Source organism: Ascaphus truei, chromosome 12 (genome assembly GCF_040206685.1).
Source record: "Ascaphus truei isolate aAscTru1 chromosome 12, aAscTru1.hap1, whole genome shotgun sequence".
NCBI classification, from domain to species: Eukaryota; Metazoa; Chordata; class Amphibia; order Anura; family Ascaphidae; genus Ascaphus; species Ascaphus truei.
The window spans coordinates 28094156-28115344 of NC_134494.1; the positions used below are offsets into that span (position 1 = coordinate 28094156).

General features: G+C 42.4%; 1 protein-coding gene across 17 annotated transcripts in view; it reads left to right on the forward strand.

The window, feature by feature from the left end:
• Positions 1–21189, forward strand: part of MICAL2 (microtubule associated monooxygenase, calponin and LIM domain containing 2) — a 238216-nt gene that overhangs the window by 126648 nt on the left and 90379 nt on the right. For 9 of the 17 annotated variants that reach the window (XM_075567121.1, XM_075567123.1, XM_075567120.1 and 6 more), the window contains exons 14-20: positions 468–580; positions 5696–5764; positions 13101–13250; positions 14961–15062; positions 16143–16361; positions 17849–17950; positions 19056–19196. In XM_075567121.1, coding sequence (XP_075423236.1) covers positions 468–580; positions 5696–5764; positions 13101–13250; positions 14961–15062; positions 16143–16361; positions 17849–17950; positions 19056–19196 — 896 coding nt within the window. Of the gene's footprint in view, positions 1–467; positions 581–5695; positions 5765–13100; positions 13251–14960; positions 15063–16142; positions 16362–17848; positions 17951–19055; positions 19197–21039; positions 21161–21189 lie in introns of all 17 variants that reach the window. The other 8 variants (XM_075567128.1, XM_075567131.1, XR_012787567.1 and 5 more) reach the window with 7 other exon arrangements.

Genomic DNA, 21189 nt, shown 5'->3' on the forward strand with positions numbered 1-21189 from the left:
AACTTTGTTTTAGCTTCGGTTACCCAGCCCTTGGCTAGTGGTCAGACACCATTTGATCAACCACAAACCGAGTACTCCACATGTCTATGTTAAGTCAGATTTCACGTTTGACCCTTTTTCTTGTTCCTTGTGGCTGCCTACAAAGGCCCAGATTAACCAAACGGTGCTAAAACTTTAGTGCTCTTTTAATGGGCTGATCTTAATCACCGTTTAGGAAATCTGCACCAGAATTTGCAGATTAGGCTGGATGATAAAGAATAATGTATTGTTCTATGGTTTTCAAATGGAGCCTGGAAATCAAGCCAGATGTTTAAAATGTTTTTTTTTTTTGTTTTTTTGCTGAGATCTGCTTAGTGCTGCACCGACGATGACATAAGTAATCTCCAAAGCGACACTCCTTATGTAAATATATCTGACGGGGACCATGCACACAGCCGGAATGACCTTATTATCCTGTGTTTTCCCAGATACTGCAAGCAAAGATAACGGGGAGAATGGTGACGCATATTCCTCTAAACCATCCAACTTACTCGTCAATAATTATCTCAACTTAACATTACCAAGAAAGCGGGTGCCAAAAGTAAGGACTCTCACTTTTGATATTATTGTTCTGTAATGAAGCATTCTGTGGCCCAGGACATAGCGATGTCCAAGGTGGTTAGGGAGCGCTCCGTAACCACCTTGGACATCGCTATATCATGAGGATTAAGAAAGAAATCCTGGATTAAGGTTGAGCAGCATCGTACAAAGATATTTATTCACATAATATATATATTTTTTCTGTTTATAGTCACTGAACACTATAAGATTTATTTAAATCACTGCAAACTCACTTTATTATATTGTTCACTAAGATCTTTTATTAAAAAGGTCACAATCTAGGTTTGAGCTCTATTAGACAACACCTCTTTTTCACAAACATTGTGCCCAGGACATACCTGAGAATGAGAGGTAACTCTCAATGTGTTACTGCCTGGTAAAACATGTTTAAATAAATACATTCTTGTGACCTGAAACGCGGGAGGTTTTCTCGAATCCGCCATCTTTTATTTCAAACCCCGACCATGGGAATAAATGCATAATAATAATTTTTCCTGATAAAGCACTGACGGTGTACACGGTGCTGTACATAACATTTTGGCAGGCACAAGTACCTCTTCTTTACTCCCCCCCCCCCCCCCCCCCTCTGGCTTGACATCACGGCTCCTTAGGAGAGGGGCCCCTCGGCCTTAGGTCTGGCCGGCCCTCCCTTGTAGGTCCAAGGCTTTCTTTACATTATTGTATTATTGCACATAGATATTTTTGCCTGAAACCTGTCCGTTTGGACTTCTTTAGCTTTCAAAATTCTTACAATCTCCTTTAAAAACAATAAAATAAAAACCTTTTCATTTTCCGATCTTTATTCACAGATATAGCAAAATTGGGGAGGGGAAAGGTGGGTGTGGGGGGGGGGTGAAGGGAAGGGAAGGGGTGAGTATTCCAAAAAGGAAAGAGCATGATGAAAAAGTGATGGGGGAGGGGGTTGAGTAGGGTGTATGCAGATACAGTTAAACATGGTACATTGTATTCTGCTAACATTTTATTCATCACTATAAAGAAGTCCTTGTTGATTTACAGTAGGGCCCTGCTTCTCGGCGATACTGTGAAGGGGGGTTGCCGAGTCCGCGCATGCGCAGAAGGTGGGCCTCCGCATTCGTGCATGTGCAGAAGGTGGGCCGCCGATTCCGCGCATACGCAGAAGGGGCCCGCCAAGTTTGCCCATGTGCAGAAGGGGGCACTCTGGGACGCCGTAGTAGAGATGGGAAATCGCCGGTGGACATGGCAAACGCTATGTTCTGATTCTGGCGGCGGCCTAGAACGGAACCCGCCATATGAGTGGGGCCCTACTGTACTCAAGTGAGGGTTTGTTACTCTGGGAAGAGTATTGGAGGAAGGGAAAAGGGGGGGGGAGAGAAGGGTCAGGTCACTGATAAACATGGAAGTGATGTTGCATATCCCGGCTTGAATAGGTCTACATTTCTTGACTGTGCCAACGGTGGTACCCATGGATCCCATATATTTCTGAATTTGGGCATGGTGTACTGTGTATACTCTGTTTTATGTGAGTGTTACCCTGAATTTTGGATAAAGTTTGGACTTTTACAAAGAGGCTTTGATTCTCTTTATCCATTTGCTGTGGGAGCGGAGGAGCAAAGAAACCTCTTAGTGCCCGAGCCCAGTTAAGTGCATATCTCCCCATTTGCCGTGCTGAAAGTTATCTTTGAACGTGCGTCACTATTTTTTCTTTTTCTCTTTTTTTTCCTTCCTTTTTCATCCCCTCGGGGTGCGCTGATTTTCCTGGGCTCTCTATCGCATAGAACTGGGAACAGTTCTTTTTCATGCAGCACTTATTTGTACATTTGTTTATTTAGTTTAGATCACAGTTTGTGTTGGCGCATCCTAATTTTGTTTTAAATGTAAGGGCACCGTGCCAAAATTCATGCGGTCAGCTTTTCCATAAGAATCCCTTGACCGAACAGGTGTCCAACATTCCCAGGGTGTTCAAAGCACAATAAACACAAAAACACCTTGCTCACCAACTACAGAGGTGTTCAAAGCACCTCTGTCAACAAAGGACATAAACAAATGCCTACTTGTATCTGCCTGCTCCCAGTTACATTGATCTTGCCACCTGGAGAAATAAAAAAGCTGGCAACTTTGACTATCCTCTAAGGCAGGGGTGCGCAGACCGGGGGGCGTGGGATTTTTCCGGGGGGCGCAGCGGTTCCAGAGGCCCCACGCTCGTCCCTACGGCATTAAAATTAAATGCCGGGGGATCGTGCGAGGCGTCTGCAAGTCTACTTAACGTGATTCAGGTGGCCGGCGACGCGTCGCTATGGCAACGCGGCGTCAAATGACGCAGCGGGGTCATGTGACGTCACATCACCATGGCAACATCGCATAATTTGACGCTTCCCAAAGAGGTAAGGGGGGGCGGGAACAGTGCAAGGAGCAGGCAGGGGCGGGGGGCACAGCCTCAAAAGTTTGCGCATCCCTGCTCTAAGGATAACACCGCTGCTCATTTGTGACACTTCAGTCCCTTTTTCAGGTGGAAAAAATGAAGCTTTTTATTTGCATCATACAATGAGGGAGAGAGGTACATGAGACACGGTCCATGCTCCTACCATCCTTGCACGGATAATAAATGGTAGAAACTGCTGTTGACCTCCATAGAAAATCTGCTGTGGACCATGCCAAATGTCACATTTATTTAGGGATATTTATTTCCGTTGTTCTGGACTAGGCTTTCTGGCATGGGAGTAGGGAGGGGCGAACCAGTCCAAATCAGTATACCGGATTTTTCCGGATCAATCTAAATCAACCATCTGGATGAATTTTTTTGAGACTGAGCGGCGCGGACCGTGAGAGCGGCGCGGACCGTGAGAGCGGCGCGGACCTTGAGAGCGAGAGAGACTGTGGATTTGCAAAACAAAACCCCTCATCTCTACATCGGAGACCAATTTGCTTTGAAAATACAGATTAGGCATTTCTTTAGTCTGTTCCTTTTAGCTTTTAACCCTAATGGAGACATGAGAAAACATCAATAAAGGTAATTTGTCAAGGGGGGGGGGGGGGAGACAGGCAGGAAGGAGCCTTGCACCCTTTGATCGTACATTTTTAGCCAGATCACAGCGAAGCTAAATCAGAGTTATGTAATTGTGATGCTGCCATTGATTTCCATAGTAACACAACACAAGATTGATATCACCATACAAGGAAGTTAACCATGGCAGAGATGCATGATGTCATGTAATTACTATGCCTAACTCGATGTTTTAGCTTACAATGCTAAATGTATAGGACACATTCCTAAACAATGTATACCACAGAGATTGTGCAATTTAGCCACATTTCATAACATTCCCTATATATCACAAAGTCTAACCAGATCTAATTCCCTTTATTCCCACTCTCTGATCGAAACATAACCCGAGAGGGCGCAAATCACAGAACACATACCTCAGTGCAGCATTAGTGAGGTGTGTCTGGTGTATGCTTTCGCTTGGGATACCATAGGAGCCTACCTTTTCAATTTTATGGTGATTATGACTATAAGTGACAGCGTAGAACGGAAACGTGAAAAAGGACACAAATATACAATATCCTAATGTGTTCCACGTGCTTGCGTGCTAAAGAAAAGGGCTAGGTAGTCCGCAACTTAATTCGTAGAGCAGTAATTCAGCACAGAAGACATGCTGATGATTTAAAGATGAGGACAACTTGGACCACATAGGGGTAAGTTCAATGTACTCCAAAGCGGCCATTTTTAAATGAATATGCCTTGTGACATCAATAGAGATTTTCTGCAGCTATAAAGTTAAACCCGTCAGGGCATCAAGGTACTTTGCTTTAGTTTTGACCAGTGTGCAGAATATCAGTTTGTGGTTTCTAGAGTGTCAATGGGAGGCGTTGGGAAGGAGCTATATGACACATCAGTGGCGTAGCTATAGCCCGGACTCTTGGGGGGCTGCTCTCTAGGGTGACCAATCCATATTAGTCCCGGCATATTTTGCAGACTGTGCATGCACAAAGAGCGCTTGCCAACTGCACATGCGTGATCGGCACTTGCCGGCTGCGCAGGTGCGATCGGAGCTTGCCGGTCACGCATGCGCATTAATGACCGGCAAATGTCAATCGCGTATGCACGGTTGGCAAGTGATGATCAAGCATGCGCACGAGCGGTCAGCAAGTGCCGATCGCGCACAAGCAGCTGGCAAATGTCGATTGCACATGAACCACGCAATAGAAACGTTTTGTCTGGGGACCCACCCGTATCTACCTACGCCACTGTGACACACATACAATAAGATATATCAAATGCCACGTTACTGTGAATATTTATTTTACTTGTTACTAATGTCAGAAATCTCCGCTAGTGGCAGAAAATTTCCTGTATTAACAATCCGCACCAAGAATAAAGATATACAATACAATACAATACAAGTATAATAAACACTTTGACAGTGCCACAAGCAGGGAAGGGAGCAGTGAGTCAAAACCAACGTTTCTTTGCATTAAAGTGACAATCCAAGCGGGCGATTTTCTTTCTTTATTTTTAACATAGCATTGATTGTAGCAGGGGGTCTCTGAAGCTGAACCACGTTAATTTCAGCTCTGGGGACCCCCCAGCCTCCAGAGATAACTTCTTAAAGAGGTAGCGGAGTGCCTCTCGGCTAAAGGGGATCACGTAATGGCGGCGTTTTACTCCTTACCCGTAGTGCGATCTTTGGGATTTCCTCTGTGTGTTAGAACACTTTCTTTATACAGTACAGGTGGTCCTCGGTATTCGATGCTCCGCTTTCCGTCAAATGGGTTATCCCGACGCTGCACAATGCAGTCTGCTGGACTCCTTATCCGACGTCGGAACCGCTTATCCAATGCTCACCGCCGCGAATTAACACGGTCCGTTATCCGACGGCGGTTTGCATTTCCGGCGGATAAGCTAGGACCGGCTGCACAGTATATGGCCAAATATTTCCACCTAAAAACGTTTGTATTCAAAAAGTGTTTAACGTTGATAAACCGCAGACGTTGATACTGAATTTAGGGTCACTGTGTCACTTTGCCTATTTTGGGCATAACATGGTATGCACTGCGCAGGCGTTGGCCATATGAACGCTGCTCACGCATTCCTCTTTTTCCCGTTGCTGCTTAGGTTGAAAAGAAATCCGAGGAAAACGATCGGAATAAGAGAAGAAGAGAGGGTCTCCGGTGCTTTGAAGAGGTTGGTGGAGTATTGGATGCTGCTGACAGCGCCATGTCATTACAGAGATAATGAACAATATTATGCACTATAGGAAGAGCACAGCAGTGCAGTAATAATTTGGCGTGCGCCCTGCACAATATATACCATGTTGATAATATGAATAACATGTGGCAATTAACAGCAGCTGGGATGTATTATAACAAATCATTCCTTTGACAGCAGAAATATTATCCATCGTCTCATTCATCATAAAATACTGAAAGTGGTTAAGACAACGCTGGTTTCTTGCAACACTTCGTGTGTCTCCGTCCTTTCTCCTGCATACCTGACTGCAGCTGTGCGTCATTTATTAACTCTTCGTTTGCTATGCATTGCTTTACATTTCCGACATCACAAATATGGCATTGTGTGTAAAGCTTTTACATTTATTAATCCTATATTTAAATATTGTCTACTGAGATACTCGGCCTATATTTGTATTTATATTGATCCCAAGGTAGGCAAACAAAAACCTTAGGGAAACATTAGTGAAGGGGGCGGGTTAATGTCCTTCCTGACTCCAATAATGGCAATCAGATTTAAACCTGGATCAATATTCGTCTTACGTTTTAACTTATTTGGTATATCCCTGTATATCTTCCCTTTAATAAAAAGATGAACTTTTTTTTTTTTAAAGATATCTATTGTATCTGCCATCACAGTTTCCAAGGGTTGTAAATTCCACCTTTTTTAACTGCCCTTACTGTAAAGAACCCTTTCCTTTTGCTGCTGGCGAAACCTCCTTCAAGCTCAAGGGACCACACCGTGTCATTTGTAGTGGCCCCAGGATGAAAAGTTCCCTTAAGAGTTCCTTGAATATATTATTAAATAGTTATCCTATCTCAGGGGTCTGCAGCCTCTCAAGGAAGAAGAGCCATTTTATTTCTCCAAAATATTCAGAGAGCCGCAACACATGCATGACTATTACACCCCCACAAACACATACTGAACACACTAATTGGTATATACTGTATAATCATTAACATGCAACAAAATATGCGGGGGAATAAAATGCATCTCGCAATAAGTCCCTTTTATCTAGTTTTTTTGTCACACCTCATTCCCTCACTGTCCTGCGGAGGGGGTGGAGGAGGTGGGGGTGTGTGGGGACGGCTCTGCAGGTTGCCAACCCCCAGCTGCTGCCTCTCTCCTTCACTATCCTGGCAGTGGCTGCTAGTGGGCCCAGCCGGCACTGGTCGAACCTCTTGTTGCCGCCGAACCCAACATCTCACCAACTGCTTGCCTGCCTCTCTCCTGTACTGTCCCACTCTGTGGATCTGTGACGTCGGTTAACGCCGGAAGTTGCGACACGCACTTCCGGCGCGCATTGGCACGAGAGCCCAGCGTGGGACAGTACAGGAGAGAGGCAGTCAAGCAGCTGGGGAGACGCCGGGCCCGGCAGCAACAAGATGCCCGACCAGTGCCGGCAGGGCCCACTAGCAGCCACCGCCAGCAAGGTGAGGGAGACAGCAGCTGGGGGTCGGCAACCTGCAGAGAGCCGCAAGTAGGAGCGGAAAAAGCCACACGCGGCAGGTTGCCGACCCCTGTCCTATCCCCTCTTACACGCCTCTTTTCTAATGCTTTCTCACTGGCCCAAACCATTATAAAACCCGAGTTGTCTGTTGTGGCCTTTTAACACATCGCTCTGCGGTTTTGTTACCGGTCTCTCCATCGCTGAAAGGGTTTATGGAAACGCTCTTGCTTCAAAGAGGAAGCAAGTGTATTGTACGTTCCTTCAAGCAGTGAACGACTATTACAAACTTATCGCTTCTATTTTTGTATTTAATTTAATCTACACTAAAATCAGTGTCTTGTTTTCATTTGAAACATTTTATCTATTTCTATTTTTAACCACAATTAGACAGTGTTGTAGAGCTGGGAATTCCCCAGATACCTAAAAAAAAAAAAAACAGAAACCATGTGTCCTTCCTTGTTTTCTTCAAATGCAACGTATCTTCGAGATATGTAAAGAGATCCCTTTGCTACAGTATGTTCTTGATGATAACTGGTCATTGGCCTTGAGGTCACGCTAATGCTACCAGGCAGGATAGTCTATTTCTACCGGCAGATTTTATTTTTGCAGAATAGTTAAACCTATTGTGTCCGAGAAGCTCTTTAAAATTCATGCTGTCTTCTGGTCACGCATGACTCCCTTATTGTATTGTATGTCTTTATTTATATAGCTAATCATGAAAGGCAAGGATAATGCTGCACAACATAATGTAATACAAAAAATACTTGCTATTGACCGGTGCTCCTGGAACAGGGGAGTTCCTCGCAGTGACAAACTCCAAAGCAGATAAACAAAGAAGGTTCCAGGGCACTACGGATTTTCAAAAGGATTTAATAGAAGAGGCACAACGTTTCAACCACCGCACGTGGTCTTTCTCAAGTGAAGATAAATACTAATACTAATAGGTCCACTACTTATAGCCCATACCCCAGGTGCAGTCATTCCAAATTCATCCGGTTTCTTTCCTTGATGGGTGCTTGCATTGCGCATGTCCGTGACGTCCATGACGTCATATCCGGCGGAAGTCCCGCCTTCAGATCGATCCGGTCTTCGGTTGTTATTCATCACTTTGGAGATCTCGGCATCCCATCCAGGCGCATGCGCGAGTTGTGACCGACATCCCTCCTATGACTGCTGACGTCATACTGTTGAGATGTACCCGTCTGTCCCACGACAATCTGCTATGATGTATATCCTTGTAAGAGTGACAATAACAGCCTTGAGCTGTATTTCTTGCAATAAAGTCTTTTATTCCTTTTGCACCATGTCTGGATTCTTTGGGGATGTAGATAGCAGGCTTGTAGTGGAACATAAACGATAAGAGCAAAAAAGAAGCCATCAGTTTAAGTCCGGAAATTATCACTTAAATAATAACCATAAAACAGTGAGGAATAAAGGCAAAAGGGAACTATTAGAGATTATAATAGCTAATATATTAAAGAGGCATAAAACAGAGAGCAGAGAAAAACAGCAGCAACAGCAGAGTCACTAAAGCCACCTGAATCATTGATATTTTATCTGATATTAATGAAACTATTCAGGGAGATATAATCATTAGGGCCCTTTGGATATACGGTGTCGAGTGTAAATGTCCAGAATGCTTCCCTTTGCAAAAGTGCAGTGTCTTTATCTGCCCCAGAGAAGATCTTTTGAACGTGATCAATGCCCATCAATTTCAATGACGACACTGTATGATTGAATTCTGTACAGTGCCTAATTAAAGCGGTTTCCTCTTTTTTGGCGTTAATCTTGCTGCGGTGTTCGATAAAACGCGTTTTTAACATTCTGTTCGTCTTACCAACGTAAACTAGACCGCATGGGCATTTAATTATGTAAATTACATTGGTCGCGGTACATTTGATCCTATAATTGATCTTGAATTTTTTCCCACTTCTGTGGTGACGAAACTCATTCCCCCTGTGTTGAGACTGTTACAGATTGTGCACTCGTAGCATTTTATAACACCCCAGTTTTGCTTGGAGGAAATGTGTTGTGTGATAATGTTTAATATCATCTGCAGAAATAAAAATATCTTTGATGTTAAGCCCTCTCTGGTATGCGAACCTGGGTCTCTCTTTACACACCGTATTAAGTACGCCGTCATGTTATAATACACTCCAATGTTTATTTATGCTGTCTTTAATAAATCTACTGGCTGTAGTGTATTTGCTTACTATATTGATTCTTTGAGCTTCAACTTGGTGCAGATCCTCAACAACCTCTTTGTTAAAGGCCCTCTCAATTTTAGATTTCCTATAGCCGCGTTGTAAGAATCTAGTTTTAATATCATCCAGTGTAGTATTTAGTTTTTCTGGTCTGTCAACAATTCGTGTTGCCCTTATTTTTTGGGAATAAGGCAACATGTTTTTAAGCGATTTCTGGAGGAAAACTAGAGGTGGAATTCCTATCTGTAGGTTTTCTGTACAAATCGGTGTGCAGCACCTGTCCATCAAAGGATATAAGAACATCTAAAAACGAGATTTTGCTTATCACTCCAATTTTTTGTGAAACGCACAGGTGTGGGAATTTGCTCTAAATAACCAAAAAAATTAGTAAATTCATCATCGGTACCTTCCCATATGATGAACAGGTCATCGATGTACCGACAATAAAAAAGAATCTTACTTTCAAACACATTATTGTAAATATACTTGTTCTCAAAGTCAGCCATATATAGATTGGCATAGGAGGGTGCTAAGTTGCTCCCCATTGCTGTACCATTAGTTTGTAAGTAGAAGGTCTTCTCATACTTAAAATAATTCTTATGAAGCACAAAATGCAGCAATAGAATGATAAAATCAATGGGTGGTTGTTTAGTGTGTTTTTTCTCCAGGAATCCTTTAACTATTTCTGTACCCTCAGTGTGCGGGATAATAGTATATAAGCTGGTGACATCCATAGTCACCAGCAGGATTTTTTTGTCCTGTACTGATAATGTTCTGATCTTCTCAAGGAAGTCAAATGTGTCCTTAATGTATGCTCGACCTTCATTCACAATAGGTTGCAGAAACTGATCCACAAAAATAGCTAGCGGCTGGTTAATGGAATTGGTGGCTGAGATGATCGGCCTACCTGGGGGATTAGGTAGACTTTTGTGTATTTTTGCAGTAGATATAATACTGGTCGCCGAGGGTATAGAAATAGTTAAAGGATTCCTGGAGAAAAAACACACTAAACAACCACCCATTGATTTTATCATTCTATTGCTGCATTTTGTGCTTCATAAGAATTATTTTAAGTATGAGAAGACCTTCTACTTACAAACTAATGGTACAGCAATGGGGAGCAACGTAGCACCCTCCTATGCCAATCTATATACGGCTGACTTTGAGAACAAGTATATTTACAATACTGTGTTTGAAAGTAAGATTCTTTTTTATTGTCGGTACATCGATGACCTGTTCATCATATGGGAAGGTACCGATGATGAATTTACTAATTTTTTTGATTATTTAGAGCAAATTCCCACACCTGTGCGTTTCACAAAAAACTGGAGTGATAAGCAAATCTCGTTTTTAGATGTTCTTATATCCTTTGATGGACAGGTGCTGCACACCGATTTGTACAGAAAACCTACAGATAGGAATTCCACCTTATGGGGGTGTAGTTTTCCTCCAGAATCGCTTAAAAACATGTTGCCTTATTCCCTAAAAATAAGGGCAACACGAATTGTTGACAGACCAGAAAAACTAAATACTACACTGGATGATATTAAAACTAGATTCTTACAACGCGGCTATAGGAAATCTAGAATTGAGAGGTTGTTGAGGATCTACACCAGGTTGAAGCTCATCAAAGAATCAATATAGTAAGCAAATACACTACAGCCAGTAGATTTATTAAAGACAGCATAAATAAACATTGGAGTGTATTACAACATGACGGCTTACTAAATACGGTGTGTAAAGAGAGACCCAGGTTCGCATACCAGAGAGGGCGTAACATCAAAGATATTTTGATTTCTGCAGATGATATTAAACATCATCACACAACACATTTCTTCCAAGCAAAACCGGGGTGTTATAAATGCTACGGGTGCCCAATCTGTAACAGTCTCAACACAGGGGGGATGAGTTTCGTCACCCCAGAAGTGGGAAAAAATTCAAGATCAATTATAGGATCACATGTACCACGACAAATGTAATTTACATAATTAAATGCCCATGCAGTTTAGTTTACGTTGGTAAGACGAACAGAATGTTAAAAACGCGTTTTATCGAACACCGCAGCAAGATCAACGCCAAAAAAGAGGAAACCGCTTTAATTAGGCACTGTACAGAATTCAATCATACAATGTCGTCATTGAAATTGATGGGCATTGATCACGTTCAAAAGATCTTCTCTGGGGCAGATAAAGACACTGCACTTTTGCAAAGGGAAGCATTCTGGACATTTACACTCGACACCGTAAATCCAAAGGGCCCTAATGATTATATCTCCCTGAATAGTTTCATTAATATCAGATAAAATATCAATGATTCAGGTGGCTTTAGTGACTCTGCTGTTGCTGCTGTTTTTCTCTGCTCTCTGTTTTATGCCTCTTTAATATATTAGCTATTATAATCTCTAATAGTTCCCTTTTGCCTTTATTCCTCACTGTTTTATGGTTATTATTTAAGTGATTATTTCCGGACTTATACTGATGGCTTCTTTTTTGCTCTTTATCGTTTATGTTCCACTACAAGCCTGCTATCTACATCCCCAAAGAATCCAGACATGGTGCAAAAGGAATAAAAGACTTTATTGCAAGAAATACAGCTCAAGGCTGTTATTGTCACTCTTACAAGGATATACATCATAGCAGATCGTCGTGGGACAGATGGGTACATCTCAACAGTATGACGTCAGCAGTCATAGGAGGGATGTCGTTCACGCGCTCGCGCATGCGCCTGGACGGGATGTCGAGATCTCCAGAGTGATGAATAACAACTGAAGACCGGATCGATCTGAAGGCGGGACTTCCGCCAGATATTACATCACGGACATGCGCGCGCATGCGCAATGCAAGCACCCATCAAGGAAAGATACCGGATGAATTTGGAATGACTGCACCTGGGGTATGGGCTATAAGTAGTGGACCTATTAGTATTAGTATTTATCTTCACTTGAGAAAGACCACGTGTGGTGGTTGAAACGTTGTGCCTCTTCTATTAAATCCTTTTGAAAATCCGTAGTGCCCTGGAACCTTCTTTGTTAATTTATTTATATAGCGCCATTAATGTACATAGCGCTTCACAGTATTAATACACATGGTAATCAAATAAATAACAGATAATATAAATAACAGATCATGGGAATAAGTGCTTTAGACATAAAAGTAACATTAAGGAAGAGGAGTCCCTGCCCCGAGGAGCTTACAGTCTAATTGGTAGCAGGGAAGGACCATTGGAGATTTATGTCAAAGAACCAATATGGTGGGATAGGATTTAGGGGAGTGTGAGGAATTCTGGAGTTTAGGTTGTGGCAATATTAGCACCATTGTTGCTGAATGGGTTTATTTATTTAATGATTTACACTTATGGCACAAAGTAATGTTTGTGGCTGGGATGTACCTGCCCAAGCCTTCTCCCTCCTCCGTTCCACGATCACTGCTCCCTTCCACTTTGTAGAAGTCACCGCAAAATGGCTTTGGAAAAGTTGGAACATCTGGTCATCCATGAAGCCTTCCATGGGAGTATGGGTGTCTTTTTATTCCTTGTTTCATGAAATGCACAAACCCTGCATAGATGCCAGGGGCGATGAAAATAGCTAACGAGTGTGTTGTACGTTTCAGAAAACACGTTTCACGTCTTTGTTTTGTAGCCTGCAAGCTTTCCCAGTCAGAGTATAAGTGCCGGAAATGAGTGCAGCGACACTAGAGAAGTCATCAATCAAAACAAAGTGAAGTCCATGGCAACGCAGTTACTAGCGAAATTTGAAGAAAATGCACCAAACACTTCTCTGCGGCGACAGGTAAGGTCAACCCTAGCATAATCCCATATCTACAGCATGTCACATGGTAAATAGAGACGGGCGAATATGTCGAAATTCGATTCACGGTTTCTCCCCACTCATCCCCCCACAATTTTGGAAAAACATAGAAACTAAACATGTTGCGGGTGTGTTGACGGTTTTGGTGAATTTTCAAACTATTTGCCAGTCGGTGACCGCTTCCTTTGCGAATTGTGGACTTTCACTATTTGGCGAAAAATTCTCTTTGTGAATTTGTGAACTAACGCCAATTTTTACATTTACGAAGATTCAAATAATAGAACTAAAAAAAAACACAAATTGGCGATTGTTCAAAATTGCAAAACAAAAACACAGTTTTCGCGGCAGATTTGAATGATGTTAAATTCACTAAACTCTTGTTTAAATGCATCGTGTCATTTGTTATGGAGGAGCAATTTTTTTTTATTCTGAATCAAAGAAGTAGTTTGTTTCAGATAATGGTCTTTAGAGAGAACAGTCCGTATAATCTCTACTGGAGGACAGGATATCACTGAGGTTTATCCTACAGGATTTGTAGATCCAGCTATTCATTACAAATATCATGCGTGAATATACCGATTTTTCTTTCAATAGTATACCATTTCAATAACCCAATATGGCAATATGAGGTCTTCAAAAACATGAAACTTGTGTTTAGTTACGAAGAATAATGCAAAAACCACATTTACATTCGTTAGACCTCCCGGATGGCAAAGGACATTACATTTCCTACTTTTTCTGACTTGTCTCCTAAACTTTTTTTCTCCCCTGTTCTTGACTCCTCTTGTATACCCTTCCAAATTGTCTCCGTGTTTTGACTTTCTTCTTTTACTTTAGAATTCTAACGGAAAATAATTATTCCCATGCTTATCCATGTCTTTTACTGAAACTTTATTAAGGTCCTATAACAGGGGTGCTCAACTCCAGTTCTCAAGACATCCACTCTCCTCCCTCCTCCCCCCCCCCTCCCCAACAGGTCAGGTTTTCAGGATATCCCAGCTTCAGCACAGGTGGCTCAATCAGAGGCTCAATCAAAGACTGCGCCATTGGTTGAGCCCCCTGTGCTGAAGCAGGGACAGATTAAGCCACCTGTGCTGAAGCCGGAATTGATTGAGACACCTGTGTTGAAGCAGGGATATCCTGTAAACTTGACCTGTTGGGGGTTCTTGAGGACTGGAGTTGAGCACCCATGTCCAATAGCACGATTGATAATGTTACTACTTCAACAATGTTCCAGCCTTAGCCATCTGACATTTCAATCAAGACTATGGGGGTCATTCTATATAGTCCAAAGGGATCGTAAAGGCTATTTTTGGGCAAAAATCACTATTGTTTTCAGTAGGTATTTTTGGTCAAGCAGCCCAAACTGTCGCGTCAGACTATACTGTATATAGAATATGGCTCTAAGTAAAACTGTGTTGGGGTAAAATATACAATGGATATGAGGGGAGCCTGCTAATTATTTGATAAAGTTGGAGGACGTATGGCTACACAGTTATAAAAGCTGATCCTTAACACAGGTGCTGCCAAGTTGCTATAAACCTTTTCTTAATAAATGCCAAACAGCTGCTGTATTTCCCTTACACTGACCGCTAAAGCTATGTAACATTCTTCTTCTCACTCTATCCTTCTCTAAACTTTTTTTTACCTGTGTTTTCTGCTGTGCTTTTTGGATATCACACATGCTCATAGAAGGCGTTGCTTTCTCCCTGTGACCCTCCTCCTGTTAACCCTCGCTTTGCTAAACCCACGGATTCGAGCCCCTGCGTACCTCCGCCTGAACAGAAAAGGCAGGTATGACTTCATGCATGTGCCTCGTTCAACCGTAACGCAGAGAATAGCCCTCTTTGGGGCATCATGCTATGCTTTTTCCTGCTCGCTTTCATATGGAAAATTGAATGTATTCTCCGTTATATTCGTCTTTAAGGGATTCTGTCATATTCTTAATTTTTTGGGGGGAAACAACGGTAGATAATATTGCCTTACATTTCCTACAATGTTTGCCTACATTGGGAATGCATACACAAGAGACAGCGAAAAGCTGATGTCCGGTAACTAAATCACCGCCGGGATAAGGGGAACGCAGCAATCTATTGCACTGTAGGTTGGTTTGCCATTTGGCTGAACATGCATGAAGAATATTTAAAAGTGCATAAACTCGTATCTTGCAGGGGTGGCCAACTCCAGTCCTCAAGGGCCACAAACAGGTCAAGTATTAGGGGTATCCCTGCTTCAGGACAGGTGACGTGCTCATTCTGACTGAGCCACCTGTGCTGAAGCAGGGATAGCCTGAAAACCTGACCTGTTGGTGGCCCTTGAGGACTGGCGTTGGAGTTGGCCGCCATTGCCTACTTTGCAAAACATACCTGTGACATGTTTTGCATCACTTTACCAATGCTTGTGTCTGCTAATGACCCGGAGCAATGGGACAAGTCAGGGGAAGATTAACTGGACACAGTTTATAATGGGTTGGGCCACCTATGCTGAAGCAGGGATATCCTTAAAACCTGACCTGTTGGTGCCCAGTGAGGACTGGAGTTGGACACCCCTGGGATATACAAATAGTTGCATTTGTTGCATCTTCTCTTTTTAGTACTTCAGTAAACGTATCAAAATGTCCGAAAACAAAGCAAGATTTCCTTTGATTATATGCGATCACTGCCGGTCAGACCATTCATTATTGAGGGGTGGCATTAATGCACCCTGCCTAATAGAGGCAATGCACTGCTGGTCACGCCAACAGGTCAAGTGATTATGGAGGAAGGAGATGGCAGAATTTGCCTTTTAGCTTAGGTCTGGACGAGTGAATGCATGACGAGCATGTGCTCCAGGCTGGAACGAAGAACCCTTCTTTTCATTTGCAGTGTTTCCTAGTTTCAGGCAGTAGCTAGGCCTCAGCAGATGGTCAGGCCGCTCCCCAAGCCCACGCCTGCGCCAGTCACTGCGGCCAGGGATCCAAGGCCCATAGTGAAAGCTGACCTGAACCCCAGCCTCTCGGAGACAAAAGACCCTTTCACATCTGCTTTCCCTTCTGCTGCTGCACTGTCTGGTATTCTTGAGCGTCTCCAGCAGCTTGAAGAAAAGGTTCAGCAGGTGACTGGCCGTTTTTTTTTTTTTTTTTGCTGCCATGCTTTTCCATTTCGTTGGTTACGGTACTAATTCTCTAGCATGCAATACATCTCTAATCTCGACCTGTTCACAGTTAGAAGGACCTACAACCTATTGCTTTGCAATGTGCTTCTGCAGCAACAAAGCAGATGCAATGCTTCCTTGCTGCTTCCGTCTCTCTCTTCTAAACTTAAAAGAAACACAATATACAGTAAAGAAGGTGCCTAATGGAATAGCACCCCTAATAAAGAAGGTGCCTAATGGAATAGCACCCCTAATAAAGAAGGACCTGTACTCTGCACTTCCATTCCCAAGTTAAGACTTTTATAGATGGGTATCGTTAAGTGCGCCTCCATGTGAAGACACTGTATTCTAGTAGCTCCGACGTTGTCAGTGCCAAACAGAACATGTTCAGAAGTCGCGGAATGTAATGTGGGAAAACCCTTATTCTTTATTGCAAACCGCTTCTATTATAAGAAAAGTGACAACCCGCCTGGTTTAACAGCCAGGACACCCGGATCGTACTTGGTTTAGAAGTGGAATGACCTGACCTTGTGCCAACTCCATCCCTAGTCTGATTTTAGGGGTTTTAGGCTCTCGGCCAAACCCCTATTTCAGACTCTGGATGTAACTCGCATCACCAATACCAAAGGGAGTTTTTAGAAGCGGTTTGCATAATGAGAATTGCAGTTTTAGCAAAAAAAAAAAAAAAACAAGAGTTGGAGGCTTTTTTTCACAAACCGATCAGATTGGCAAAACCGGAGTGAAACCGCTTCTAAAAAAAAAACCCTTTAAAACACGGACTGGACATGCGGGAAGGGCTTACAGAATAGCAAAGCATGCCAATCCCATCGGAAAGGGCCCTATAGCAGCGGTTTGTCACACTTCTGAGCTACTAGAATAGGCCCTAGTGTCTTGTGAGACCATGGACCATATGTAATGGTCTAAGACCTAAGTGTGGTTAAGTAATAATACACCTTACAGTGCCGTAGAGCAATTTATTCCATTTAATGGTGTCTTAATGTGTGGCACCACTTAATAAATATGGCCCCATATTATGTTGCAAACTCGCTTCTCTGACTGCAACTTGTATGGAGACTTGTTACTATCGATATTACCACATAGATCCCCATCCAAATGTTTCAAGCACACAAGTATTAGAATCCACAGCTTCTCCTATAAATATCTCCTCTGCATCATCAGAAATCACTGCAAACTACATACTTATTAAACAGAACAACTGCCATAAAACTAAGAGACTTACTTATGAGGCGCCTTCTTTACTTAACCTAATTAATGATAGACGGGAGTAGGGGCGTCGCATTGCAGACCCCGCGATAACGAAGGGTTAGAAATGATATTCTGTAACTTTCACTCTTTTATTCACTGCGCTTTCTACCTTTTTTTTCCCTCTTACAAATCTGTTTCTCTCCTCCTCCTCCCCACCCCTCTGCTTCCCGCTGTCACTGCAGAAGAGAGCGAAATCCTTAGCAAATAGAGAGTTTCATAAAAAGAATATCAAAGAGAAAGCCGCCCACCTCGCCTCCATGTTCGGCTGCGTGGATTTCCCACAGGTGAATATTCATTGGGGAACTTTTCACGTTAACACGGGATACAGGATCGCTCTCAAACTGGATGCTGGGTTGACGGAGCGCGACTGTTTTGGAAATGTTAACCTTGAAAACCTATTATACTTGAATCTAAAACTAAAAACGCTGGAGATCTGTTATGTTGGTTTGAAATTAGGACATGACCCATGGATAATACTAGGCTTGGACTTAGGATACAGAATGATAGAGAGATCCCCTTTTGTGTATATACAGGTGTGCCGCCGAGTATTCTAAAACTTTCTTTAAACTTGCCTTGGAAAATCTGGGACCATCACCAACAAGACCCAGGTACATGCTGGGTACATGCTGCAACATTTCAGTGACATTTCTGCAGAGACTAATGGCCCATCGGATTAACACAGCAGGGGTCCCTGGCAGTCCCATTCAGTGTGAATGGGACTGCCAGGGACCCCCGCTGTTAATCCCATTGGGGCCATTAGTCTGTCTGTAGAAATGTCACTGAAATGTTGCAGCATGTACCCAGCATGTACCTGGGTCTTGTTGGTGATTGCCCCAGATTTGTTTTAGAATACTCATCGGCACTACAGTATAATACAGATGCCAGAAAGAGTAGCATCGGCAGTATTATCAAAGTTTCTTCTTTTTTTCTTCTTCTGGCTTTTCAGTTCCCACAGCAAGTATGTTTTATTTTTAGTGGTTTACTGATAACATCACATTTGTGATGAACACTAGTGATTATGGGACATAAAGGATAATATGTCGAGGATACAATGTGTTATATATACAATGTTGCTCTTTGTATGATAGGAACAGTTCATAAAGCGGATGTGATGTCAAAACAGAAGTGTTACAATTATTTGATCTCTTGCTTAAATGCCACCACCATTTACACGTCCACATCCGTTTTATAATGGAGCTATAAATGTGTATAGAATTGTAACATGTGGTCGGTGAGCTGATAGAACTAATACACCTACTGTAGAGCTTCATAGCATTTGTTAATTCATATTCTGCATGATCATTCTTTATTTCTTCTCTTAACATGTGTTTGATAAACGTTCTAAAACTGTTGCATAATCTATTATTCCAATACTTCTGATCTATACAGAATAAACTACCTGTGCCTTCCCTCGGCTTATCCCATTTTTCATCTAAAATCCCCTCCTATGCTACCCAAGTTCATGATTCAAGTCTTCCTTCATCTCCACCCGCCATTGACCCCGCTCCCACTGCTACTCATTCTAAAAAGGTATCGCAGTGTTTATATGTGTTTTTCTATTTCCATTGTTCATCATTACTCAAATGGGTTGCTTTTGCTGGAAAAACTGACCTTGTTACCTGTCAATTTGTACGTTTTCAAATGACCGATAAAATAATTTCTGCCCCCAAAAAAGATATATATATATATATATATATATATATATATATATATATATATATATACACAGTGGTTGACAAATCACCAAAAAATCTACTCGCCACACAAAAAAATCTACTCGTTACCTAGTACCAAACTGTGCTGCTTGGGCCAATATTTACTCGCTCGGGGGTTAAATCCACTCGCCCGGGGCGAGCAAATGTATAGGTTTGTCGAACACTGTATATATATATATACTCTGAGTTAAGTTATGGTGAGTAAAAAAAGTGACAAAAACCCTCCACAGCAAAGCATATAGCAAATGTAAATATACTGTATGCTCATTTGCATGTATTAGGCAGGTCTGCAACCCCGCCTTTCACCATTATCACACAGCACTTCCACTGCAGCAAGGGATTCTGGGAAATGACATGCAAATGAGCACACAGTTATACTGTAATATATATATATATATATACAGTGTTCGACAAACCTATACATTTGCACGCCCCGGGCAAGTGGATTTAACATCGTGGCGAGCTCCTATTGGCCCAGGCATCACACGTTTGGTACTAGGTGGCGAGTAGATTTTTTTGTTGGGCGAGTAGATTTTTTTGGTGATTTGTCGACCACTGTGTATGTGTATATATATATATATATATATATATATATATACACACACAGTGGTCGACAAATCACCAAAAAAATATTGGTATATTTGCTATATATATTATATATATATATATTCTCTGCACACGCACATTTGCAGTATATAAATATTATTTATATTGGTGATTGTATCTTAAATTGTAGATGTTTGGACATTTTTCATGTTTTCCCCCCTCCTCTTCCCCCCGCCCAGTAAATTTAATTAACTTTCCCTAGTATTAACAGCAATAAATTGGACCTAATTGAGGTGATGAGTTGTGCTGACTTTAAGTTTAAGATTTGTTGTAAAACGCCTTTCCAAACTAGCTCTATTTTCTATAGAGCACCATCAGACGCCTCTCATGTAGTCTGGGGATGAATCTGGTAGTGTTAAAATACTCTTATATCCCCCCATTAATAAACACTTTGGCTGTTTTTGTACAAATTGTTTCCAACTAAAGTCCTAATTCACATGCCGCCCACCACTCAAACCCATCTCCGTCTCCTCTCCTGCCTAACTGGTATGAAAGCTATTAGAGAGATGATCCAATTTTTTTTACATTGGATTGAAGGTTTGTGGAGCTGAACCCCATTCGTTTCAGCTCAGGGGACCCCCTGCTTCCAGAGATACAGACCTTCCGTAGGGGGTGCCGGCAGCCGCTCAGCTAGCAAGGCTCGCGTTTCAAAGCTCCTGTGCCCTGCGGGCCAATAGGAAGCCGTGACATCAATCGGCGAAGCTTCCTGTTGGCTAGTGACTGGGGGGAGGTCTGTATCTCAGGAAGCAGGGGATCCTTGGAGCTGAAATTAATGGGGGTGGGCGACCGGAGACCCCCTGCTTCAACCCGGTACTAGAAAACAAACAAACAAAAAAACGCATGAATTGCTGTCTTGCGACATTGTTGGGTAAACTTCATGCCCGCAGCTTTGTTACTTCGTGCCACTATTGGATCTATGTACCTGCAGTGTTAAACTGCTCTCTCACGGTCTTTGGGAGGAGTATTCCATGCAGCCAGCTGCTGCCGTACCGTACCCATCATGTACATACGGTCCATAGATTTCTTCTTGTTTCATTGTTTTTTTCCTGCAGTTATAAAGATACAGCCAAACTACCATAGGGAAAGTCAGCTGCTGGTCATGCATCTGTTTGACCAAATACTCACTTTTTCCAGTAACAGTCATATAACAGTGACCTACATTTGCAATAATAGGTGAGATTGGTAACTTGATATTATGCTAT